Here is a 27,250-nt window from a genome sequence, read left to right as displayed (position 1 = left end):
ACATTCTTCGCCAAGGAGGGTTTTGGCATTTATAAGCCTCCCTCTTTCTCTATTTCTGGCGAGGATGTAGTCGATTTGGCTAGAGTGTCTGCCGGATTGGTAGGTGACTAGGTGACAGGCAGGTTTCCTGAAGTTGGTATTGCAAACCATAAGATCGGTTGCATCACAGAACTCCAGCAGTCTGGTTCCCTCCTCGTTGCGGGAACCGAAGCCATAGCCTCCATGTATGCCATGGAAGCCTCTAGCACGACGTCCGACTTGACCATTGAAGTCACCAGCCACAAAGAGAAGGTCTCTGTCTCTTGTCGACGAGGTGGTTTGCAAGAGGGTGTCATAGAATTGGTCTTTCAGCCCATCCGGGAGCCCCGGTTGAGGGGCATAGGCCGAGATGACAGTAGCTAATCTATGATGAAGCACTAGTCTAATCTTAAGTACTCTGTCACATACTCTAACTACCTCGATTACCATATATATATATATATATATCTGGCATTCGGCATGATAGATTGCCAGCCACTACACGTTCTTTTTTTTGCTCTCCTTTTTTCTTTCTGTGGAAGAGTGTAGATGCCTGTCATCAAATTTGATTTCGATTTCATTTTCACTTGCCTCAACAGGTCTTTGCAAGCAGAGTTTAGTGTCCAATGAAGGAAAGGTATGTATAAGTGGGTTGGTTACACCACTGGCATAGGCCATGGGTTTTGGTCTCACTTGGCTTGCCGGCTCTTCTCAAGCACAGCATATTTCCAAATTTATTTAAAAGCAGCAGAAATATCACAGAAACTGTTACTCAGAGTTTCACATTCCTGTCCGTCGAATGGGAACGCGAAACTCTGAGTAACAGTTTTCTGCTGCTTTTAAATAAAGCATATTACTCTACCTCTGGTATTTGAGTACTCTTTTTTTCCACCTTGTTTCACATTCATGTGCTTACTCCGGTATATATATATATATATATATATATATATATATATATATATATACATATATATATATATATATGTGTGTGTGTGTGTGTGTATTTATGTATTTGTTTGTGTTTGTCCCCTACCACCACTTGACAACTGGTATTAGTTTATTTATGTCCCCCATAACTTAGTGATTTGGCAGACAAGCTAAAACAACAAAGATAAGAAAACAATAAAACAGTATTTTTTTATATAAAAGACAAGTTTTATTTCATTATCATTTGCATAATTAAGAGTAAGGTATAATTGGGGAATTTAGTATAGTAATAATCGTGAACTTGTGAGCTCCAGATGAAGATAAAAATTATTAGCAGAGGGACGTGAATACATAAGAAGGCAATTATTTTTATGTGGAAGAGCCTTTGTAAGTTAGCTAGTTTTAAAATAGCTTTTAGCAGGAATATTTTGTGGAGTGAAAGAAATTTCACTGATAATGTAATTGAGATTAGGATTAAATTCAATAATCTTTTATTAGGAGATATTTGATTAGGCTTAAGCTTTACCTGGCTCTCATGAAAAAAAAAATTAAAATTAAAAATAAAATAAAACATTTCTGTTCTGCTTTTGTTGGTCTATATATTTACAGTTTATATATACAAGTATATTCATTGAATAATTTGAGCTTTTGTTTTTCTTCTTTTTTCTCTTTTTTTTTTCTTTGTAAATTAATTCATGGATCATAAAATGCAAATATAATCGTTTCTAAGAATGTTAGCAAATTGTTTGTTAGTTCTTCTTACCAAGTTGTATATTAGAAAACTAAATGCAGAACTTAGCATGGAGACAACTCCTCACTGTTTATTGGTTCCAGTAATTTAGGCCATGCTTGGATAACAGAAAGATGAGTTGAAATGTGGTATATGATATTAAAAATGGAAAATAGCAAAGGTTTAGTCATAAAATTAGCTAATGTAATGAACCCTAAGACACAATAAGTGATTGTTTTGGGTTTTATTTATTACATATATGCTTAATTTTACGTTATAAGTTTACATTTAATGCATGTGTATGTGCATAAAAAAATGAAATTTTCTAGCTATTCACCTAATTTTTCATAGTCTTCATGTTCTGTATTATATTTCAATAAACCAATTCTCTAATGAATTTCTACAAATATTCATTATCTCTATACTAAATTTGAATTCAGGATATTTATTTTTTAACACAGATTAAAATAGCTTTTAACCACTATGCTGCAGTTGAACTTATTAAACTTATTTCTGTAATGGCAACCGTATTCTACTGAAGTCTGCTATGGGCTTGCTGGCTGTGGTTTAATTTAGCACTATATACATCAGTTCTTTGATCTTCATGATGTCCCAATTGGTTATTTATTGTCTTTTTTTCTTTATAATGGAAAATCATTCCAAAATAGCATGTAATACTCCTTCTTACATGATACATTCTGTAGTAACTTATTTCTTTTATGATCAGAGATTTTTTATCTTCTATTCTGAGTTTTAGGGACAATCCTATTTCTCTTCTGTAAGAATTTCAACAAATGTATATAATACTATAAATACAATAATTTATCTAACTGGGATAGATTTTTTTTTTCATTGGAGAAAAGATCTGTGAAATTTAGTATAACTCCTGAACACTTTGCATGCAGATTGATTCTTACATACAGACAAAAACACAATGGATTTTGGTTTTAATTCAGGCTCATGAGTTGATACATATCTCAGATAGAGTAGTGAATATTTAATTTTTGAAATCTATATATCAGGCAGCAGACTTCTTCAATAGTGCAGTTTTTTGTTTGTTTGTTTGTTTGATGGTTTTGCTTTTTTTACAGATTTAGATATGCTTCATTATGTACAAGAGTGAATCAAAAGACAGAAGAATCACATACAATTTTATGCTAGCGGTTACTATACTCCAAACATGAGCTTTGATATTGTACATAAGGAAATCAATTCCTGTAAGCAAATAATGACATCAGGTTGGTAGCAATAATAGGCCATAAAACTATTTATTACAGTATTGAGTTTAGAACCTACATGTTCTTAGAAGCTGAGGCCAACTGCTTTTCAATCATTATGAGTCACTAAAATGCACTGCAATTAATTCAATTGTTAACACTCGTTTTTACAAAAGTCATATTTGTGGTAAGTCAAAAGCAGTGAAATCTGTACATTAAGTTGTTACCAAAGGACAACCAATGAGAATCTGGAACAAGAACAAACAATGGTAAGAGAATTAGCCCATACGTTTCAAGCTAATTTATAGTTCTGTAGAACTCATTGGATCTGATGTCTGGGTTTATTTCTAGCATATTATGCGTCTAATAAAGACAATCTGCTTTAATATTTAAACATTCCAGGGTTCTCCTGTTCTTCAAAGAAAATCAATTGTTCCACCATCATTCCATAGTTTGTTTCCTTCACTATCTCTTGCAAACCTTTCATCTCTTCTTCATTGAGACAGGTTTCTCTTATTTTCTTTAAGCGAACTTGCCATAGGTATTTGTAAACATTCTGAAACATCTCTGGTCCCAGTGCTATCTTGCATTCTCTGAAAAGAGTGTTAAGAAAATGAAGATTCAAATTATAAGCAGGGTTATTATATAACAAAATACTTACCATTAACTCTTTTATCTCTAACACACACACATATGTATATACTAAAGAGTTAATTCTTCAGAGTTAGAATTTCTAACCTACAAAGGTTATATATATATATATATATATATATATATATATACACATACACAAACAGGGGTCCACCAAGGATCAGTCCTCAGTCCCCACTTATTCATCAGAGTCCTCCAGGCAATAACAGAGGAATTCAAGACAGGATGCCCCTGGGAGCTTCTCTATGCTGATGACCTGGCTCTCATAGCTGAGTCACTATCAGAACTAGAGAAGTTTCAGGTGTGGAAGCAAGGTCTAGAATCGAAGGGCCTTAGAGTCAATCTAGCAAAAACCAAAGTCTTAATAAGAAGGAAGGCAGACAAACCACAAATCCCTTTAGGAAGATGGCCCTGCTCAATCTGTAGAAAAGGCATAGGTAGAAACTCCATAAGATGTAGATGGTGTAAGCTATGGACACATAAGCAGTGCAGCAATGTGAAAGGAAGGCTAACTGGGAAGATAGTTTTTGCGTGTGGCAAATGCTCAGGGGCAACAAACACTGAAAATGTGCAGAAAACAGCTTCCGTCACATACCAGGGGGAAAAAAACTACAAGTAGTTGATAACTTCCGTTACCTAGGTGACCAAGTCAGTAGTGGGGGTGGATGCTCTGAGAGTGTAGCTACTAGAATAAGAATAACCTGGGCAAAGTTCAGAGAGCTCCTACCTCAGCTGGTGACACAGGGTCTCTCGCTCAGAGTAAAAGCTAGACTGTATGACACGTGTGCGAACAGCCATGCTACATGGCAGTGAAACATGAGCCATGACTGTTGAGGACATGTGTAAGCTTGCAAGGAATGAAGCTAGTATGCTCTGCTGGATGTGTAATGTCAATTGTGCATACACGACAGAGTGTATGCACACTGAGAGAAAAGTTGGACATAAGAAACATCAGATGTGGCGTGCAAGAGAGATGACTGTGCTGGTATGGTCATGTGTTGTGTATGGATGAGGACAACTGTGTGAAAACATGTCACACCCTAGCAGTTGAGGGAACCTGTAGAAGAGGTAGACTCAGGAAGACCTGAGATGAGGTGGTGAAGCACGACTTTCGAACGTTGGGCCTCACAGGGGTGATGACAAGTGACCGAGACCTTTGGAGATATACTGTGCTTGAGAAGACCCAGCAAGCTAAGTAAGACTGTAACTGTGGCCTATGCCAGTGCAGCATAACTGGCCCATTTAAGAGCATCCTTCAATCACTGGACAATAGACTGTGCTTGCGAAGACCTGTTGAGTCAAGTGAAGTCATTGTTGATACCCAAGCCTGATTGACACCCATGCTGGTGGCACGTAAAAAGCACCATTTGTGCATGGTCGATAACAGTGCCGCCTGACTGCTCCCGTGCTGGTGGCACATAAAAAGCACCATTCAAGCATGGTCGATGCCAGTACCGCCTGACTGGCCCTCATGCCAGTGGCATGTAAAAAACACCCACTACACTCTTGGAATGGTTGGTGTTAGGAAGGGCATCCAGCTGTAGAAACTTTGCCGGACCAGATTGGAGCCTGGTGCAGCCTTCTGGTTTGCCAGCTCCCAGTCAAACCATCCAACCCATGCCAGCATGGAAAGCGGACATTAAACGACAATGATGATGATGACATACAAATATATATATATATATATATATGTATATATATATATATATATACATACACACACAACAGGCTTCCATACAGCTTCCATCTGCCAAATTCACTTACGAGGCATTGTCATCAGTCAGTCTGGAGCTATATCAGAACATACTGAAAGTGCCACACTGTGAGATTGAACCTGAATCGACATGGTTTCAAAGTAAACTTCTTAACTACATAGCCATGCCTGCATCTATTTGAGTAAAACAAAATAATATATAACTCTATTTCCAATTGTTTATTTTTTTTCTCTAGGTAAATAAAAACCAATTGTTTACTTGAATTTCATTATGTTATACAGATTGTGAAACTATGATATAATATAAAACTATAAACCAAGTTTAAATATTTTCTAGATATTTTAGACAAATCCAATTTGTCTGGAGTTTTGTTGATAATTTCCTCTCCTTCATTCTTGCTATTTGCTATTTTGGCTGGCATTTATAGTTTCATATACTAATATTTAACACTTTTGTTACCACATTTCTATTGAAATATACTTCCTTTGTTTCAATAAATTTTGGAAATAATGAGGAATTTAGTAAAGTAACTTTGTCATTATTAATCCTTTAGCATTCAGGATTACTCAGTCAAATGTAATACTTATTTATTTACATTGTTTTTGAATTAATCATGCATTATCTCAAAGCTTCAAGGTTTTTGATAATATGATTGCATATATTTAGAATATACATTGTAGAGTAGGTGTGAGAGTCTGGATCTGACTGGTTTGAACATTAGACAGGTAGAATATTTGGGCTGGACATATCTGGTTCAAATGCTAAAGGATTAACCTGGAGCTTGGAACACAAAATTAACATTGAATTTTGAAGGAAGGTTTTAATTTAGATGGCTTTAATTAGGAAATTTGTATCATAAAAATCAGGTGTGATCTCATGTGGGTTGGTATCAAAAGGATTGAATAACTTTAAATGAGCTTTGCTGAAGGAAACCTGAATGAAGTGAAATAACAAGGATTTGGAAGAATCTCTTATAATTTTAATCAACACTATAGGTGGAGGTATGGCTGTGTAGTAAATAGTTTGCTTTCCAATCACATGGTTACAGGTTCAGTCCCACTGCATGGCACCTTAGCAAGCATTTTCTACTATAGCCTCAGGCCAACCAAAGCCTTGTGAGTGGATTTGGTGGACGGAAACTGAAAGAAGCCCATCGTATATATATGTATATATATATGTATATATATGTGTGGCACGAAGGCCAGTCAGGCGGTACTGGCAACAGCCCCGCTCAAAATGGTGTATTTTATGTGCCACCTGCACAGGAGCCAGCCATATATATATATATATAATGAGCTTCTTTCAATTTCCATCTACCAAATCCACTTACAAGGCTTTGGTCAGCCTGGGGATATAGCAGAACACATTTGCCCAAGGTGTCATACACTGGGAGTGAACCATGCAGTTGGGAAGTAAATTTCTTAACCACATAATCACGTCTGTCAGTGACAAAAATGTTTTGTGTGAAAACAATTTCAGGCCTTGTCTGTCTCATCTGCCTCATAAAGATGGAGCCTCTAACACAGGCACAATGAAAGTGTATCTAATGCAGACATAAACAAATTTTTACTCACTTGAAGACTTATGAGACTACTGCTTATTAATTGCACCATGCTACTAAAAAAATAATTTAATAAATAGTGTATGTAGTACATAATACACCTTATATTCATCCATCTTCTCCACCTGGGTGAGTCATAGGGGTAGAGTCTTCATGCACTTATTCCATAGGATCCTATCAGAAGCAACTGTCATTACACTTTTCAGCTGCATTCTTAAAGCATAGCTAAATAAGACTACAGATGTTATCCAACCATTTTGTTCTTAGTCTATCTCTTGGCCTCCTGTTGTTTGGCTTGGCTTGAAGAATCCTTTCGACAATCCTTTCTTTTTTTATCCTAGTATCAGTTAGATTAGTGGAGGCGCGTGGCTTAGTGGTTAGGGTGTCAGCATCATGATCGTAAGATTGTGGTTTTGATTCCTGGACCGGGCAACGCGTTGTGTTCTTGAGCAAAACACTTCATTTCACGTTGCTCCAGTCCACTCAGCTGGCAAAAATGAGTAATGCTGCGATAGATTGGCGTCCTGTCCAGCTGGGGAACATATATGCCATTGAAACCGGGCCCATGAACCTGGCTAGGCCTTAATAGGGCTCATTTATTTTTATTATTATCAGTTAGATTAAACTTGCTAAAGTAATATTCTACAGCTGGGTGCCCTTTTTGTCATCAACCTTTGTTTTTCAACTAAGATATTTTTATTCTACTGGCTTTCCTCCAACTGTCTTAAGTAGAAGTGGAGACATTGAAGAATGAGGTGCCTGATGTTTAAAATAGTTATGGTTGTGTCAGCTTTGATTATAAGTCAGCATAATCAGAGCTGATTTGGTGCTAAGCAACAACAACAACAACCATCTTAGAGACAATACACGAAGATATAAAGGTTACCATTGATGCTCATATGAACCAATGACTTTCTAACCAGTCACTACCAATCTAGCAACTACAGTCACTATAATAAAACTCACAAAACTATTTAACAAAAGTATTTTTAAAGATATTTAGAAAGGAATAGAAAGGAACAAGAGAAGACACATGGGATAGAGAATTGCTGAAGAGGTCACAGGATGTGTGATGAAAGAGTTTTGACAAAGAAACTAAAATAATAATAATAATAAAGCTGAAGTGAAGACTAAATATATAGTGCGTATGTTTAACTAAAAAAATATGACCATCCCTAAGTATAACAATATCTGTTTCAACACGCAATTTCACATCAAGAACCTTGCAAAACAAATACATAAATGTAAAAATATTTAAGAAGGTTACCGTCTTAAATTTTTAATTCTGTTACTTCGAGCTTCAGGTCCAAATGCTCCACTATAGTCAGTTGTTAAAGTGTTGCTTTCTGATTGGAAAAAAGAAAGGAAGAAAGTATATATATCATCATCACCATTGTCATTTAATGTTTGTCTTCTATGCTGGCATGGGTTGGATGGTTCAACTGCAACAGATGAGTCAGAGGAGTTTTTCCAAACCCCACTTTCTGCTTTGGTATGACTTCCACAGCTGGATGACCTTCCTAATGCCAACCACCTTATAGAGTGTACTGGGTGTTTTTTGGTGGCACCAGCAATAAGAGGTCACTAAGTAGCTATCAAACAAATGTAAACACACACACACACACACACACGCACACACACACACACACACACACACACACACACGCACACACACACACGTATGTGGGATTCATATACAATTTTCTAACCTCCGTACACCAGTAAATCTTGGCTAGATAGAACTGCTGAAAACAAAATATTAAAAATACTTACGATCTTCTGGGTAACTTAGAGCATTTTGAAGATAATTAAGCATCATTTCTCTGTCCTGGTATGTGTCTTCTACAGTGTTACACAATGTCATCTCCTCATCTTCATCATCTTCAAAGTCAGGAGTATAATACTCCTCAGCTAGCCGTGCAGTTGTAGGGATTCCTAGTAAGACATTAATTTCTGAGCTTAGTAGAGGATTTAATACAGTTATAAAGAAGAAAATTACTCCCTGCTGCAAATATTTAACCCTTCATGGGCCAGGTGACATGTTGCTCAAGGATGCAACATGTCACCTGGCCCATGAATTGAACCTGCAACATTATGATTGTGAGCTACACATTCTCACTACCTTCACAACACACATACTTTGAAGTAAATGGAATCAGTTTGCATCTTCCTTAAGTTCCCAAACACACACACCATCAGTATGCAACCCAAAAACCTTACACTGAATTCATACAACCACCATTCATAGGGACCATGGAAACATCCTTCAGTGAGTACATGACAACTTTTTTCTAAGACTATCTAATAAAAAAAAAAGAAATAATGCTTGTAATTCTACCAGAATTTTATAAATTTATTAAGGCTGTATTCATTAGTGCAAACATATGCATGTTGAATACTTTGGAGGCCTCTGAGAATCTTTCAGATTCTTTAGTCTTAATTCCAATCCCTTAAAAAACTGATTTGCTGTTTTTATAGCTATTTTTTAATCACTAAAATTTTTAGTAATAATCTACTCTGATACTAAAATCTTTGTCTTTTTAAAGCTGCATATTTCAAATTTAGCTAACAAACAACTATTTTGACAGAGACGCAGTAAAAAATTTACATTTCAAGATTAAATATAAGCCAATTTATCTTTATTTTCAATTTGTTTTACAATAACAACACACCCAAGTTATATATTTTAACCTGTAGCACATCTAATTATTACTGTTAAAAATCAATCTGACAATTTTGTGGTACTTAAGAAAGTCAGTATCTCATTATCATTATGTGAAGGCACGTGGCTGAGTGGTTAGGGCATTCAGCTTATGATCATAAAGTTGTGAGTTCAATTCCTGGTGATGCATTGTATCCTTGAGCAAAACACTATTTCACATTGCTCCAGTTCACTTAGTTGGCAAAAATGTGTTTCAAAGGGCCAGATTTGTCATATTCTGTGTCACACTGAATCCCCCTAAGAACTATGTTAAGGACACACCTGTCAGTGGAGTGCTCAGCCACTTGCATGTTAATTTCACGTGCAAGCCATTCTGGTGATCGGATCAACTGGAACCCTTGTCATCTTAACCAATAGCATGCCAGTTAAATTATGTAACACTTAGGTGGAAAATCACTAAGGAAACTTTATGAGCTCAACCTGCTAAAAATAGTAGTTGGATTTCTGGTCAGAATGTGTTTCATCACATTGTTGTCATTTTTGAATAATGTCAACCCACTGGCTAGGTAGGCAGGCCAACATTGCCCCTGCATAGAACACCAGTACATTACACAGTTACCGGTTAACAGTTGAATGAACAACTGAAATATTAAATAAAGTGTTTTGTTACAAAAGACACCATTGATCTGAGAAACTTTATGAGCTCAATCTGCTAAAAATAGTAGTTGGATTTTTCTCTAATCACACACCAAACTATCTTTAAAAAGGAGTGACACGTTGAATCAAGTATTTCTAGATTCAAGATAACTAAAGAATGATGGCCATAGCTGGAATGCCTTTGATCATAAATCTCTCAGTCAGAATTGAGTCGGGGTTAAATAACAAGAATTAAAATGACACTACTTTAAGTGTATATAATCACTGTAATATTATTATTAGATGTTGTTACAAACCATTGGTCACAATGTGCCTGATCACATAGTTGTTGCTTTTGAATAATGCTACTTCACTGACAAGTGGGCAGTTCAACATTGTGCCTGAATGAGACATCAGTCCATTGCAAGGTTACCTATTTACAACTGAGGGAACAGGAGAAACATTAAAATGAAGTGTTTTGCTCAAAAACACAACACACCAGTGGTCTGGGAATCGAAACCATGGTCTTGTGATCATGAGTGCAACTCACTTACCACTGGGCCATGCTTTCATGTTGTTATAATAAACTTATTTAAAATCAGAATAAAAATAAACCACTTACTATTAATTCAGTACATAATTCTACAGTGAAGAGGTTGACTATTCTTGGAAATATCAATTCATTTTTATTATATTGCTAATGGAAATATATGCTAACTGTATATATATATGTTAGTGTCATGAGAAAAGTAGACAAAAATGTTTTAAAATGGAATCTTTCATTAGCAAAGAAAAGATTTTTGCTTTTCTTTAAAGAAAGGAACCACCCAAAACATTAACTTTCTACCATTTTTTTCTCATGGCCTACTAACATGCAAATATTTTTGTTTGTCTTTCTGAACCAATTTATCTCAGCACTGATCATCACTAGCCTTCACATTTTAATGACTTTATGATGCTAACATTCTTAGCATTAGCAACTTAGCAATCCTAAGGGTTTTAGCATTAACAGCATAAGGCATAAATGTCACACAGTCACATTATTCTTACTTGTAAAGTCGTAGGCTTGAGCCAAAGTAAGAAACTAATGAAATCTATGACCTGGTGTAAGATATAACTACTGCTGCTAAAAGCCTTAAGATTGTTAATGTCAGAACATTACAATTCCCTATCTTCAATTCCTTAAAAAAAAACAGGTCCATATATAGAAAGAAATGTCAAGAAACATGTTTGTGTGTGTATCCTCTTGATAACACAAAAGTATCACAGTCACACAAGAGATATCCTTCACTAGAATCACATTCATCTGAATAGTGTGGTATTTAGCATGAAATTTGCAAAGAATTAATATTAATTAATATTAAAAACACCATTGTTGTTGTTGTTGTTGTTGTTGTTGTTATCGTCATTTTAACATCCTCTTTTCCATAATTGTTAAAAATACACTGCCTTTGTTATAATTAATTTTGAAAATTTGAAAATCTATTGAAATAACTTTGTTATTATGAAGCTGGTGTTTGGAACACAAATTAATGGAATTTTAATCAAAGGTTTTAATTTAGATCACTTTAAAATAGGGAAATTGTATCATAAAACTAGGAGTGGTCTCAGATGGTTTGGTATCAAAAGGTTAAAATCTGAATACAAGAGCCACTGAGGAGCTCCTCTATGTGGTAGCTTGATTTGCTAGAAATAGTAACTAAATCTTCCTCAAATTTCATATTCTACTTTATTTACATTATTTACATTTGACAGATATTTGTCCTCATCTTGTATGTTGTTAACACAATGTTTCGGCTGATATACCCTCCAGCCTTCATCAGGTGTCTTGGGGAAATTTTGAACCTGGGTTCTTATTCCTAAGGTATTTTTCAATGTTGTCGTTGTTGTCATCATCATTATTATTCAGGTCGCTGCCTGGAATCGAACTCTAGCTAGCTATGTGACATATGAAACATCGCATCTAGCTAGCTATGTGACACATGAACCTGTGTCCATTATAACCTTCGAACAGGGGAGGTCAGCTGCTTCCCCTTGCTGGTCTGGCATCTACAGACCAGTTTCAGGGTATTTGCCCCTTATCAATGTAGATCAGCCAAACCATGCAGGCGTCGCTACTGACCGTCTGTTCGAAGGATTATTTACAGGAAGGTAGATAAAACACAAACCCCTTCAGGTAGATGGCCCTGCTCAGTATGTAGAAAAGGAGTAGGTAGTAACTCTATAAGATGTACCCGGTGCAAGCTATGGACACATAAGAGGTGCAGCAACATCAAAGGCAGGTTAACTAGGAAGTTAGTTTTTGTTTGTGGCAGATGTTCAGGTGCAATAAAGACTGTAAACAAACAGGAAACAACTTCTATCTCATTCCAGGGTGAAAAACTAGAGGTAGTCGATAGCTTCCGCTATCTGGGCGACCAAGTTAGTAGTGGGGGTGGGTGCGCTGAAAGTGTAGCTGCTAGAATAAGAATAGCCTGGGCAAAGTTTAGAGAGCTCTTACCCCTGCTGGCGACAAAGGGACTCTCACTCAGAGTAAAAGGCAGACTGTATGACGCATGTGTACGAACAGCCATGCTACATGGCAGTGAAACATGGGCTGTAACTGCTGAGGACATACGTAAGCTCACAAGGAATGAAGCCAGTATGCTCCATTGGATGTGTAATGTCAATGTGAATACCCGTCAGAGTGTAAGTATCTTGAGAGAAAAGCTGAACATTAGAAGCATCAGTTGTGGTGTGCAAGAGAGACGATTGCGCTGGTATGGACATGTGGTGAGAATGGATGAGGATAGCTGCGTGAAAAAGTGCCACACCCTAACAGTTGAGGGAACCCGTGGAAGAGGTAGGCCCAGGAAGACCTGGGCTGAGGTGGTGAGGCAAGACCTTCGTACATTGGGCCTCACCGAGGCGATGACTACTGACCGAGACCTTTGGAAATGTGCTGTGCATGAGAAGACCCGGCAAGCCAAGTAAGATCGTTGCCAGTGCCCCTGGACTGGCTCTTGTGCGGGTGGCACATAAAAGACACCATTTCGAGCGTGGCCGTTGCCAGTATTGCCTGACTGGCCTTCGTGCAGGTGACACGTAAAAGCATCTACTACACTCTCTGAGTGGTTGGCGTTAGGAAGGGCATCCAGCTGTAGAAACTCTGCCAAATTTAGATTGGAGCCTGGTGTTGCCATCCGGTTTCACCAGTCCTCAGTCAAGTCGTCCAACCCATGCTAGCATGGAAAGCGGACGTTAAACGATGATGATGATTGTCAAACTAAATGAAATTGTTGTTGTAGCTGATGCCGGTGTCATGTAACTGGCACATAAAAGCACCCATGCTGGTGACATGTAAAAAGCACCCATGACACTTTTGGAGTAGTTGGTGTTAAGAAGGACATCCAGCCATAGAAACCATGCCAAATCAGACTGGAACTTGGGGCAGCTCTCTGGTTTACCAGTTCCAGTCAATCTGTCTAACCTATGCCAGCATGGAAAACGAATGCTAAATGATGATGATGATGATTATGTGTGTGTGCATGTGTGTGTGTGTGTGTGTGTGTGTGTGTGTGTGTGTGTATGTATACACAACAGGCTTCTTTCAATTTCCATCAACTAAATCCATACAAAAGGCTTTGGTTGGCTTGTGGATGTTGTAAAAGACACTTGCCCATAGTGCTGCACAGTAGAATTGAACCCAAGACCACTTGGTTGGGAAACAAGCTTCTTAACCACACAGACTTACCTGCACCTTGTGATGTCTGCTGCTAATATAATATACATGTTTTGGGTAAAATGCTTCACGGCATTTCATTTGTCTTTACATTTGAGTTCACATTCCACTAAGGTCAACTTTGCCTTTCACCTTTTTTGGAGGTCGATAAAATAAGTACCAGTTGAGAATTGGGGTCAATGTAATTGACTTACCCCTTCCCCAAAATTGCTGGCCTTGTGCCAAAATTTGAAACCAATAATATTTGCATGGTTTTTTGATTTTTTTTGCTTTGTTTTTAACCATACCTGTAGTTGACTATTCTGTCTTGTTGACATAATAGCTGATTGCAGAAAAGACATTGCAGAAACTGTAGGCAGCTCTTAGGCTGAAAATCAATTATTAAGAAATATAACAAAGAGTGCCAGATATTTGTTAAAAATCACTTCTATTTCCACTGTAAATAATAAGCTCTTAATTAGATTGAATCCTTTTGTTTTGTTACTATGCCAACAAGCCATCCTTTCTTTGAAAGACAGGTTTTGACAATTTTAAAAAAAAATGAAATACTGTTAATAATTATTAATAATTTATGTTAATTACAAAAACCTAAAAAATGGTCAGATTTCATTTAAATTATTAAAGGCCGTTAAGTGTAAAATTTCAATATTTCTGATAAATCATGTTTATCGCTGAAAGCAATAGTCATTTCAGTGATGAAAATGATATTTTCCAATTATTTTTACACCTAAAAAAAAAATCCCTTAATAGGTGCAGGCATGGCTGTGTGGTAAGAAGCTTGGTTTTCAACCACAAGGTTCCAGGTTCGGTCCCACTGTATGGCACCTTGGGCAAAAGTCTTCTACTATAGCCTCAGGCTGATCAAAGTCTTATGAGTGAATTTGGTAGAGGGAAACTGAAAGAAACTTGTTGTATCATCATCATCATCATCATCGTTTAACGTCCGCTTTCCATGCTAGCATGGGTTGGACGATTTGACTGAGGACTGGTGAAACCGGATGGCAACACCAGGCTCCAATCTAATTTGGCAGAGTTTCTACAGCTGGATGCCCTTCCTAACGCCAACCACTCAGAGAGTGTAGTGGGTGCTTTTACGTGTCACCCGCACGAAAACGGCCACGCTCGAAATGGTGTCTTTTATGTGCCACCCGCACAAGCCAGTCCAGGGGCACTGGCAACGATCTCACTCGAAAATCCTACGGGAGCCAGTCAGGCGGTACTGGTAACGGCCACGCTCAAAATGGTGCATCTCATGTGTCACCCGCACAAGAGCCAGTCCAGGGGCACTGGCAACGATCTTACTTGGCTTGCCGGGTCTTCTCACGCACAGCACATTTCCAAAGGTCTCGGTCAGTAGTCATCGCCTCGGTGAGGCCCAATGTACGAAGGTCTTGCCTCACCACCTCAGCCCAGGTCTTCCTGATATATATATGTCTATATTTGTGTGTGTGTGTCTGTTTGTCCACCTGGCATCGCTTGACAACCGATGCTGGTGTGTTTCTGACCCTGTAACCTAGCGGTTTGGCAAAAGAGACTGACAGAATAAGTACAAGGCTTACAAAGAATAAGTCCTGGGGTTGATTTCTTCGACTAAAAACCCTTTAAGGGGATGCTCCAGCATCGCCGCAGTCAAAATGACTGAAACAAAAAAAAAAAACAATACCTTTATCTTTTATTTTTTATCTTTTAGTTGTTTCAGAGGCACCGTCTTGGAGAATTTTAGTCAAATAAATTGACCCCATTACTTTTTTTTTATAGGATAAAAAATCTTGAACATTATCATCATCATTTAATGTCTGTCTTCCATGCTGACACAGGTTAAGTGGTTTGACAGGAGCCGGCCAGGCAGAAGACTACACCAGGCTTCTGTGTCTGTTTTGGCATGGTTTTTATCGCTGGATGCCCTTCTTAACACCAACCACCCCTGATTTTATAATTTTTCTTATTAGAACTTGTTAATAAAATTTGACCAAATTGCAATCACAATTCACCCTAACCATCATCCTCGTTATTTAACATCTGTCTTCCATGCTGGCATAGGTTTAACCCTTTAGCATTCATATTACTCAGTCACATGTAATGCTTATTTATTCGTGTCTTTGAATTAATCATGCATTATCTCATAGCTTTGAGATTTTGATGATGTGATTGTTTATTTTTGGAATGACACAGTAGGGAAGGTGTGAGAGGCCAGATCAGGCCAGTTTGAACATAAAACTAGTAAAATATGTTGGCCAGATATAGCCAGTTTAAATGCTAACAGGTTAAGAGGATCTGATGTGTTGTAGGACTATGCTGAGTTTCAGCGTCTGTTTTGGCATGATTTCTATAACTGAATGTCCTCTCCAATGCCAATCATTTTACAAAGTGTACTACATGCCTTTTTCATGGCACTGGCACTAATGGGGTTACCAAGTAATTTGCAAGCCCCCACTGCAAAAAAAAAAAAAAAAAGTTTACTGAGTAGGTGTGTAGTAGAGAGGGAGATGGCTTAGACCAGGTATCGAGAGATTAAAATATAACAAAGTACCAGAAACATGTATCTTAACTATAGAGGAGGTACATGACAACCTTATAACACATTAATGATATTTGAAAAACAAAATCTGATTTTAAAACATTACATACCATCTTCAAATTCCTTGTAAATATCAGATCCTGAAGGGAATGTTTGACGTAGAGGAGTTATTGGTCGGTCATCAAGGTTATATACAGGAGGTTTTACAGTCAAAGAGGAGCCATTGTGGTTACCTAAGATTGTTTTTTCATGAGAATTCTTCTCAGAGGAATTTTCATCTTCATCTGTGAAATTGTTAAATTAAAACTACATTTTAAATATTATGAAGGCAATGAACTAATAGAGAAAGAAAATAATACACAATGGATAAGTTTTAACAACTGTTGTATTATTTAATCGTTTAAAAAAGAAGTAAAGAGTCATTAGTTCTTCATCAGAAGAATGATAGAAAAAAAATATAAGAGGAGAAGGAATGAGAAAAATCAGTTGGAGGAAGAGAATATAATTTATGAAGAGAATATAATTTATGAAGAGAATATAATTTAGTTAGATTTAGTGGAAGCTGATCAACTAAATATCCATTTAACTAGGTAAAAAAAACATATACATACACATAACTACTGCCATCCTACGCAGAAGAACAATTGGTTCACAAGCATTGCTTGTATGATGACGATGCTCATTTATAAGTAGACAAGAAGGCACTGAACTACACACACACACACACAAAACAAGCTTCTTTTAGTTTCCTATTTCTTTATTGCCCACAAGGGGCTACACACAGAGGGGACAAATAAGGACAGACAAATGGACTAAGTTGATTACATCGACCCCAATGCGTAACTGGTACTTAATTTATAGACCCCGAAAGGATGAAAGGCAAAGTCGACCTCGGCGGAATTTGAACATAGAAATACAGCTAAGCATTTCACCCGGTGTGCTAACGTTTCTGCCAGCTCGCCGCCTTAAACTTCTTTTAGTTTCCATCAGCCAAATCCACTCAGAAGGTTTTGGTCAGCTCAAAGTTATAGTTGAAGGCACTTGCCTACACCCTACACAGCCACACCTACATTCAGCATGGCCACATCTGTGCGTTATGCAGCCATGTCAGTGACCTACACAGCTATGTATGCATCCTGGATTACATAAGTTCTGGGTTACTTAACAATAATGTTATCTATATATAACATTCCTTAAAGTCACAGCCAAGGACTAGGAGAGAGAGCATCTACATGGTCACACAGTCTGTTAGAAGTAACAGCCAAATCTCTCTCAAATCACACTCACTGTCTAAAAAAAAGTAGGGAAAGTTGCATTAGATAATATAGTCCCAGATACTCATAAAAAGATAGGAGTCATGGTTGGATAGCTTTAGATCATAGGTCTATCTGATCAGAGGTCAGATAAGGCTAGACAACAACAACAATGTTGCCTGAGGGCAGAGTAAATTATATTTTTACATTACCTAATGCCTAAAATAAAATATAACAAACATGGACAAAAGATCCAAAGTACACATATTTGATAAATCATCATCATCATCCTTATTTAATGCTCACTTTTCCATGCTTGCATGGGTCAGGCAGAATTTGTCTAGGCAGATTTTCTCCAACTGGATGCCCTTGCTGTCACCAACTGTCACTTGTTTCCAACCAAGATAATATTTCCCATAGCCAGATATCTTTTTCATAGAAGACTGAAAACAAACAACATCACTTGCATGATGGTAATGTTTAATTACAGCCATCACATGATGTCAAGACAAGAATATACGCAAACACACACATATATACATCATATATATACATGTATACATTACTCTTTTACTCTTTTACTTGTTTCAGTCATTTGACTGCAGCCATGCTGGAGCACTGTCTTTAGTCGAGCAAATCGACCTCAGGACTTATTTTTTGTAAGCCTAGTACTTATTCTATCGGTTTTTTCTGCCGAACCGCTAAGTTACGAGGATGTAAACACACCAGCATCGGTTGTCAAGTGATATTGGGGGGACAAACACAGACACACAAACACACACACACATATATATATACATATACATTAGACCTAAGAAGCATCAGTTGTGGTGTGCAAGAGAGACGATTGTGCTGGTATGGACATGTGGCAAGAATGGATGAGGATAACTGTGTGAAAAAGTGCCACACCCTGCTGTTATGTTCTGAGTTCAAATTCTGCCGAGGTCAACTTTGCCTTTCATCCTTTCGGGGTCGATAAATTAAGTACCAGTTACTCACTGGGGTCGATATAATCGACTTAATCCCTTTGTCTGTCCTTGTTTGTCCCCTCTATGTTTAGCCCCTTGTGGGCAATAAAGAAATAACAGTGGGACTGATCCCCAAATCACATGGTTGTGAAGCAAACTTCTTAATCATGTAATAATGCCTGTAGACCTATATACACGCGAGTGTGTGTGTCTGTGAGGCCTGTGTGGCCTCAAAATTTCTTTACTTTTTTAAAACAGGAAGGTTTGATGTGAGGAGGAAATATGGCTACTATTTCTAGTAGATCAAATGTCTGTGTAGAGGCGCACTTGTTGATGCGTATAAATAAGTTGTCTCCCTTGCTTTAACTGTACTTTCCATGATTGTGTCTGCTTCTACTTGAAACATATTCAATATACTAAAAAGTTTTCTCCGCCTTAACTCAGCTAGTCCTCTAGTTTGCAAAAACAAACACTGGAACAAAACAAAAAGACATCACACTCTGTCGTATTACGCAAGAACACAAGCACATCGGCAATTTCTGCAATAAGATCTATTTGCATTTTCTAACCACATTTTTGTTGCTACAAACAGGCAACCTCAAGCAGCCAACCAATCCACTGTTGACAAGTGGTCTTGCTTTCAGTTTCATATAAAACATGTTTATATAATTAAAATAACTGAAATTTGGCAATTTTTCGAACAGCTTGTCAGTTTATAATTTTTTCCAATGTAAACCAGTACGAAAGCTGCAGGTGGGGCATATCTACTATAAATGTATGCTCCCCACGAATTTGTTTCCTTATAGCTTTCAGATTTTTCTGCAAGTACTGTTTAGATGATGTAAATTCCGATTATATCGAAATTTATCGTCAAATTTTTCCTCGGAGTGAGTCGGAGAGGAATTTCAAATAATTCAAACAAGTTTGTTTCATCTTAAAAATTAGTATTTTTTAATGGAATTTTCAGCAAAGATGATGGAATTTTCTGAAAGATGATGTAGATTATGATCGATCGAAATTTAAGGCGAAACAAATTGGTGGACACGTTTACATACATACTGATACACACTACTAGCAAAATTGACTTGTGTGTCAGTATATGTATATGTGCATGCCAACCTTTTTTTTTTTTTTTTTACATTAAATTCCAGTGTAATCGTAATCTACACTATCTGAAAGGCATTTTTAGAAAATCTAATTAGAAAATATGCATTTTTCTGAAGGCTATGAAGAAACAAAGTCGGGAGGCACACACTTGTGCAGGCATGCTAATAATTCTACAGGGATGTTGTTACTGATATTATCGTTTAGCTCCAGATCAAAAAGATCTGCAGACCTATAAGCCAAAATATCCTAGTAATGGCCATCCCTTCTTTTTAAAAGTATCTGGAACTACATTGTCTAATATGTTCTTCAAGATGGTTAGGCAAAATTACGTGGAGGCACGTGACTTAGTGGTTAGGGTGTTGGACCAGGTGATGTGTTGTGTTCTTGAGCAAAACACTTCATTTTACGTTGTTCCAATCCACTCAGCTGTAGAAAGGAGTTTAGCTTGGAAGAGGGATGGGCTCTGCCAGGCTTCCTCGTCCAAGATAAGCTGCAAGCCTGAAGTGCCCCAACCACCCCCAAAGAGTTAAGGGACTTGTTCATTGTCCAATGCAGAATTTGGAAAAAAGAATTGACTGTTATTTCATAGAAGCTGTCTTGTGCCTTGGGAAGGAATGGTTTGTTGTGCTAGGTATTGGTTGGTGCTGTGAATTTGTTTTGTTGTTTTGAGGTTTACTTTCTCTTACAAGAGTTGTTAAGACAAGAGTGCTGTGTTAAGTTTTACTGGTGTCATCTGTTTGTTGAAGTTCGCCTGGTCACAAGAAGTCAAGTGATTAATTTGAGAATCTGGATCATTTTAGTAAGTACTCAGAGCTGTTCAAAATATTAAATACTTAAATCATCTATCATATAAGTGTAGGAATTGCTGTGTGGTTAAGAAGTTCACTTCCCAACCACATGGTTTTGGGTTTAGCCCTTCAGCATGGCACCTTAGGCAAGTATCTCCTACATACTTTATACATATATATCTATATATATATATAAAATTGTGAATGTATGTCTGTGTGTCTGTGTGTGTGTGTGTCTTTGTGAATCCCTAAAACTCCAGAACTACACAACCAATTTCATTCAAATTTTACAAATGCCTTACTTAGGGTCCCAGTTGTGTTTTAGTCAAAAAAAAATTTTAACTTCTTGCATACTTCCAGCCCACAGCAACATCATATCTCCTCCACTATCTAAGTATTATGTGTCAACTAATAAGAAATTTACATTAATGGTAAAAAAATACCTGAAGAACTGTCTGAAGAAGTTTGTACTGAAACAGCTGGATATTGAGCAGACGGTCCATCTCCAGAAGGCATCCATGCAGTCTTTCGAAAAACTCCATCACCATCCCCACCAGTGGAAACTAGATACTAAAATACAGGATGGTTATTTTTTAATGAATATATATATATATATATATATATATATATATATATATAAAGAAAAAGAAAAAGAAAATGGAGATTGGGAAGTTAATGGTTGTTTATTATTAACAGCAAATTAATCATCTTCACTTACAGCTGTTTCAATTAATACTCAGTAAATATCAAATTTATATTTATATGACCTTTACTAGAATGAAGGACAACTCTGAATAATGAGACTAAAATATAAAAATCCACAAACAAGCATAATAAATATGTTTTCCCATCATCAGCTGCCAAACAGATATCACTGTGGTTTCGGCATCAATCATTTGGTGAGTAGTTTACAGAGTTAATTCTGCTTTGATTCTAAAAGAATTTATATTAATATGTGTTTATGGATTCATTATAGCAGACTGAATGATACGGTTTATGATTCATATTTTTATATGTTTGGGCAAAATAAGATAGAGTAGGTAAATAAAATTAGAACACTAGATGAATAAATTGAATAGTACGATAAAGGAAATTTAAATATAACTAAGTTAAGTTTATAGTTAATAAAAGAATGGAATATTCATTTATAAAGTATGAATAAAGTTATGAAAATTTGTATATATGCAAGTATGCACATATACATATACATGCATACATATCTGTATGCGTATGTTCATATATGTACTCAGAAATACACACATACATCCACACATATATATACATCCACACGTACACACATATCCATGCATACACATATATATATGTATATGTACACATACATGCGCAAATACATGAATACTTAGGCACATTCACACATACATATATGTATATACATGTATTTTCTCTTTTTACGCATTACACCTGAGAAGAAGTTAATATAGATCCATGTTGGTCAATTAACATGGATCTATATTAACTTCTTCTTTGGTGTGATGGGTATGAAGAGTAAACACATGTATATACATATATGTATGTGTGAATGTACCTAAGTATTCATGTATTTGTATATTTATATATATATGTGGAGGCACAATGGCCCAGTGGTTAGGGCAGCGGACTCGCGGTCATAGGATCGCGGTTTCGATTCCCAGACCGGGCGTTGTGAGTGTTTATTGAGCGAAAACACCTAAAGCTCCATGAGGCTCTGGCAGGGGATGGTGGCAAACCCTGCTGTACTCTTTCACCACAACTTTCTCTCACTCTTCCTGTTTCTGTTGTGCCTGTAATTCAAAGGGTCAGCCTTGTCACACTGTGTCATGCTGAATATCCCCGAGAACTACGTTAAAAGTACACGTGTCCGTGGAGTGCTCAGCCACTTACATGTTAATTTCACGAGCAGGCTGTTCCGTTGATTGGATCAACTGGAACCCTCAACGCCGTAAGCGACGGAGTGCCAACAACAATATATATATATATACATGTATGCACGGATATGTGTGTACGTGTGGATGTATGTATATGTGTGTATTTCTGTGTATATATATGGATGTACAGATAAAGATATGTATGTGTGTATAAAGATACGTGTGTACTTGCATATATACAAATTTTCATAACTTTATTCATACTTTATAAATGAATATTCCATTCTTTTATTAACTATAAACTTAGGTTACTTACATTTAAATTTCCTCTATCATCTCAATTTAATTTATTCATTTATTGTTCTAATTTTATTTACCTACTCTATCTTATCTCCAGTCAGCCTGCAAACCCCTTGCCCAAACATATAACAATACAAATCATTAACCATATCATTCAGTCCGCTATAAAGAATCCATAAACACATATAAAACATCCAAGGGTATATTTTTTTTCCCTCTGAAGTTATTATGCTCAGGTCATATAAATATAAATTTAATATTTACTTAATATTTCCTGAGTTTTAATTGAAACAGCTGTAAGGGATGGTGATTAATTTGCTGCTAATAATAAACAGTTATTAACTTCCCAATCTCCATTTTCTTTTTCTTCCTTTATATGAATTTATAACTATGTTTTTATATACATATATACCTATCATTTTAAGGTAATTAATTCCTCGCAAATACTAAGTATTGAACCAATATTTCTTTGGATGAAACCATCCCTTCATGAGGTTAACACAACCTCTAATCATATATATATATATATATATATATGTATGTATGTATGGATGTATGTGTATGTGTGTGTGTGTATATATATATATATATATATATATATATATATATATATATATATTTATATGTATGTATATATATGTATGTGTGTGTGTGTATAATGCATAAGTCATCTAAAAGTCCATAAGTCAGGAAAAAGTTGCACTTGTATATCTGTCAATAGAGTGGGTATATTATCCAAAATGTACAGTATTATATATCCACCACAGCTGATCCTACCAACCAGTTTCATGCTAGGGAAGCAATGGAGTGTTAGGTAACAATCTGATTATATAACCCTACGCTCATCAGAGGCAGCCAACATGGAATATAATATGGTGACTGCTCTCTATTGTTGGAGGTGAATTGACACATCCAACAATAGAGAACAGTTGCCATATTTCATTCCACACTGGCTACCTCTGATGAGTGTAGGGTTATATAATCGGATTGTTACCTAACACTCCATTGTTCCCCTAGCATGAAACTGATTGGTAAGATCGGCTGTGATGGATATATAATACTGTACACTGTGGATATACCAAATAGGAAAAATTCATTTATCACTAACTGTGACTGAGGGTGCCAGGTAGCACCTATATTGCTAGAAATAAGAGTTAAAACCCTTAGACCCACAAAAAAAAGTACATTTTCATATACTGACAGGGGAGATATATGTGAGTGTGTGTGTATGCATACATATATACATACATTCATACACACACACACACGCTCACACACATTTTAGAATTGTGCTTGTTTGGTGAGTTGATCTGAGAGCCTGGCTTGAAACTGAAATAAACGTGTCAAAGAGGCATGAAATTGTATTAGTAAATAGGTTACTGAAGTGTGATGGAACTTGTTGACATTTCATAGTACAGGATGTAATAAGTATTGAGAAATAAATAAAGGTGATGGTAGCAGTTTTAAAGCTTCTGACCTTTTTGTAACTAACCTACCTGAGACCACCTCTGCATCAAGGATAGAATTTTCTGTTTTAAAGTGATCTAAATTAAAACTTTCCATCAAAATCTAATGTTAATTTATGTTCCAAACACCAGTTTGATAATGAGAATGTTATTTTACTAAATTATTCATTACTTTCAAAATTATTTGAAACAAAGAGAGAGTATTTCAACAGAAATATGGAATGAATGACCCCACCAACTCCACCACCCCTTTATCCATATAAATTTGAATGATGACATTCTAGCAGTTTGCTAAAATCTGTTGTCACATCTCTAAAATAGATTTTTATGACCATAATACACCCCCACCCTGTAACAATAACAACCTTTTTCTCCATTTTTTTTTCTTTCTTTCCCTCTCTTTCTCCTTTTCTTCTTACTCCTCAACTCTAAACCAATCCACTCTTTCATATTTTGGGGCTCACCCTTTGTTCTATCATTCATTGGTTTTCTAAACTTTTTGATTTTTTTTTTTGCATTTTAATTTTTAAAAAAATGTTTTACCACTGGCTTTTCTATTCAGTTGAACTCACCATTGTGTTGTGGTTGACTTTGAAATTCTGCACCACAATGTAATTTTCATTTCAACAACCTCACTTAATCTAGTTAGTTATGGGTGCTAGAACGACAGGGAATAAGTAAGTCCAACATTATTTTTACAAGAAAATATAACTCTCATTGCTTTGTATGCTTTCCGACTGTTTTTTTTACATGCTAGCCCATCATGGTTTGGCTTTAATTATATGTAATGGTGAAATAACTCTGGCCACTATCCTTCTTTCATGGAGTTATCATCATCATCATCATCATCATCATCATCATCATCATTTTCATCTTTAACATAGACAACAACCGTTACATATCTTTTATCTTTTACTTATTTCAGTCATTAGAATGCAGTCATAAAACTTGGAGAAGTTCAGTTGAATGAATCAACCCCACTAATTATTTTTTTTTAAGCCTGGAACTTTTTCTATTGATGTCTTTTGACAGACCACTAAGTTACAGGGTTAGACAGAGAGATATTGTGTCATATACCTGGAACAGAGTCCCCATTTGTCATTGAAAGCACAGGCGATTGAATTCCTGATATTGTTGAGCAACCTGTTACCAGTTTTAATTGGATCTACATACTATCAAGAGGATGTTAAGCCTCAGGTCAAATTGACAAAGTTAGTAATCATCATTGGCAACTGTAACTTGGCAGGTAATTTCAATACGTATTTTCTCCATGGAGCGAAGGTAATGTTCTTATGGCTACTTGAAATTTATGAGGTGTCATAAATGAGAATTTGAGATTGGAGAAATATGCTTGGAAGTGGTTTGTCTCTCTCACCACACTTCACAAGAGTAGACCATATACTTTTCTAATATTTTATAGCCTGTTTTATGTAAGTGGTAAGAGAGTATCCATGACCTTTGCAGATTCTTCCACTCTCAGACTAGCAGAGTTGATGTCTCTGATGCCTAGCCTACACATCTGCAGGATAAAAGAAATGTGTGAAAGGAGGGAAACAAGAGTTGGATCTGAATCTTTGTAAGAGAAGATAATTCCAACTAAAGGCATCCAAGAACCAGATGGTGATGTACAACTGGACAACATGTTAGGCTTTTGGAAAATAATACAAATTGACATTGTTTAACTAGCAGTCACCCATGATACAGCTAACTTATAAGCAAAGGTATTCTGTTATAACCATTGTAACTTTTATTCAGGTATAGTTTATGAAAGATTACATTATGTAACGTCCACCACAATGTCCAATCCTTATTGCAAGAGTAGTGGCATATAAGGTCCAGTGATCCTGAGAGTTATGCCAGTGGAGCACAAGCTCCTACTGGTAGGGCCATCTATGCTGGACAGGTCAAAGGAGTTGGGGCCAGACTGATATGGACCACTTGTACCTAGAGGTAAAAATGGGTTTCTTTTATATTTTTCTATCAGTCTGTCAGTATGTATATGTATGTGTAAATACAGGGTGTGGTGGGTAAATTGTCACCATTTTATATTTTTAATTTCATGCATGCATAGTATTTGTTTTTGATTTTGTTGACAGCACAGTATAGTAGGGTCAGTTGGGCACTGCCTGTGAGAAAAACAGCACCATGATGCAATTCACTCTGCCAGAAATTTGGTAATGACATGCTGTACTGCTTAGCATTTGCACTGGAAGCTCCAATATGAACATTTCAGAGTGTTTGGGTGTCAAACTGAGGACAGTGCAATCTGAGGACATGTACTGTGAGTGATAAAAATCAAGCATCCAGTCAACATCATGGTGTTTGGAGTGATAACGAGTGAGAGTAATGTTATACCTCCATTCATCTTCTCACACAGCCTCAGACTCAACTCAGGCCTACATCGAGTGCCTGGAGGAGGTAATGCTTCCCTGGGTCAAGAGGGTGGCTGTTGGAAGACCCTCTGTCTGGCAACAGGACTCTGCACCATGCCACACAAGCAGGAGAATCTAGTCATGGCTGTCAGACAATTTCTACAACCACATCACCCTTAACATCTGGCCACCTAACTCCCCAGACTGCAACCCCCTTGATTATTATGTGTGGAGCATAGTTGAGCTAGAGACCAACAAAATTCCTTGTAACACCAAAAATGAACTGAAGGCAAGGATTATGGCAGAATTCACCAACATAAACAAGGAGACCATCCAGATGAATTGCAAGAGATTCTGAAGAAAACCAAAACTTTCAGATAGGGACTATTGGACTCTTACACGAAAGGATTACAAGAGTACAGCTCCCAAAATTACTGCAGTGCTTAATGACCACATCGAGAACCCAGTTTCCACAAAAACTGTTCACTAGGAGCTGCACAAAGCTGGATTTCATGGGAGGGCTGCAATCAGAAAACCACTACTTTCAAAAACAAACACTCCAAAGCATTTAGAGTGGAGTAAAAACCTACAGAATTGGTCCCTAGAGCAGTGGAAGAATGTTACTTTCTTGGACGAGTCATCTTTTACCTTATTTCCAACCACCGGCCGAGTATACGTGTGGAGACAGCCAAAAGAAGCATTTGACCCAGACTGCCTTCTTCCAACTGTTAAACATGGAGGAGGATCTGTGATGATCTGGGGGTGGGGGCTATAT

At 36.8% G+C, this 27,250-nt stretch overlaps 1 protein-coding gene across 1 annotated transcript in view; it reads right to left on the bottom strand.

Annotated features, from left to right (window-relative positions):
• Positions 1–1,151: 1,151 nt before the first annotated feature.
• The window catches only part of LOC106872114 (serine/threonine-protein kinase Nek11), an 80,992-nt gene continuing 54,893 nt past the window's right edge, over positions 1,152–27,250 (bottom strand). Inside the window, exons 9-13 of the mRNA XM_089351187.1 lie at positions 20,916–21,042; positions 16,467–16,640; positions 8,593–8,754; positions 8,087–8,165; positions 1,152–3,485 (exon numbers count right to left, since the gene is read on the bottom strand). Of these exons, the coding sequence (XP_089207313.1) occupies positions 3,275–3,485; positions 8,087–8,165; positions 8,593–8,754; positions 16,467–16,640; positions 20,916–21,042 (753 nt within the window). The 3' untranslated portion in view covers positions 1,152–3,274. The remainder of the gene's footprint in view (positions 3,486–8,086; positions 8,166–8,592; positions 8,755–16,466; positions 16,641–20,915; positions 21,043–27,250) is intronic.

The sequence above is a fragment of the Octopus bimaculoides genome, chromosome 4 (genome assembly GCF_046866305.1).
Source record: "Octopus bimaculoides isolate indiv1 chromosome 4, ASM4686630v1, whole genome shotgun sequence".
In the NCBI taxonomy this organism is placed as follows: Eukaryota; Metazoa; Mollusca; class Cephalopoda; order Octopoda; family Octopodidae; genus Octopus; species Octopus bimaculoides.
Note: the sequence above shows the minus strand (reverse complement) of the source record. Positions and strands in the feature narration are given on the sequence as shown.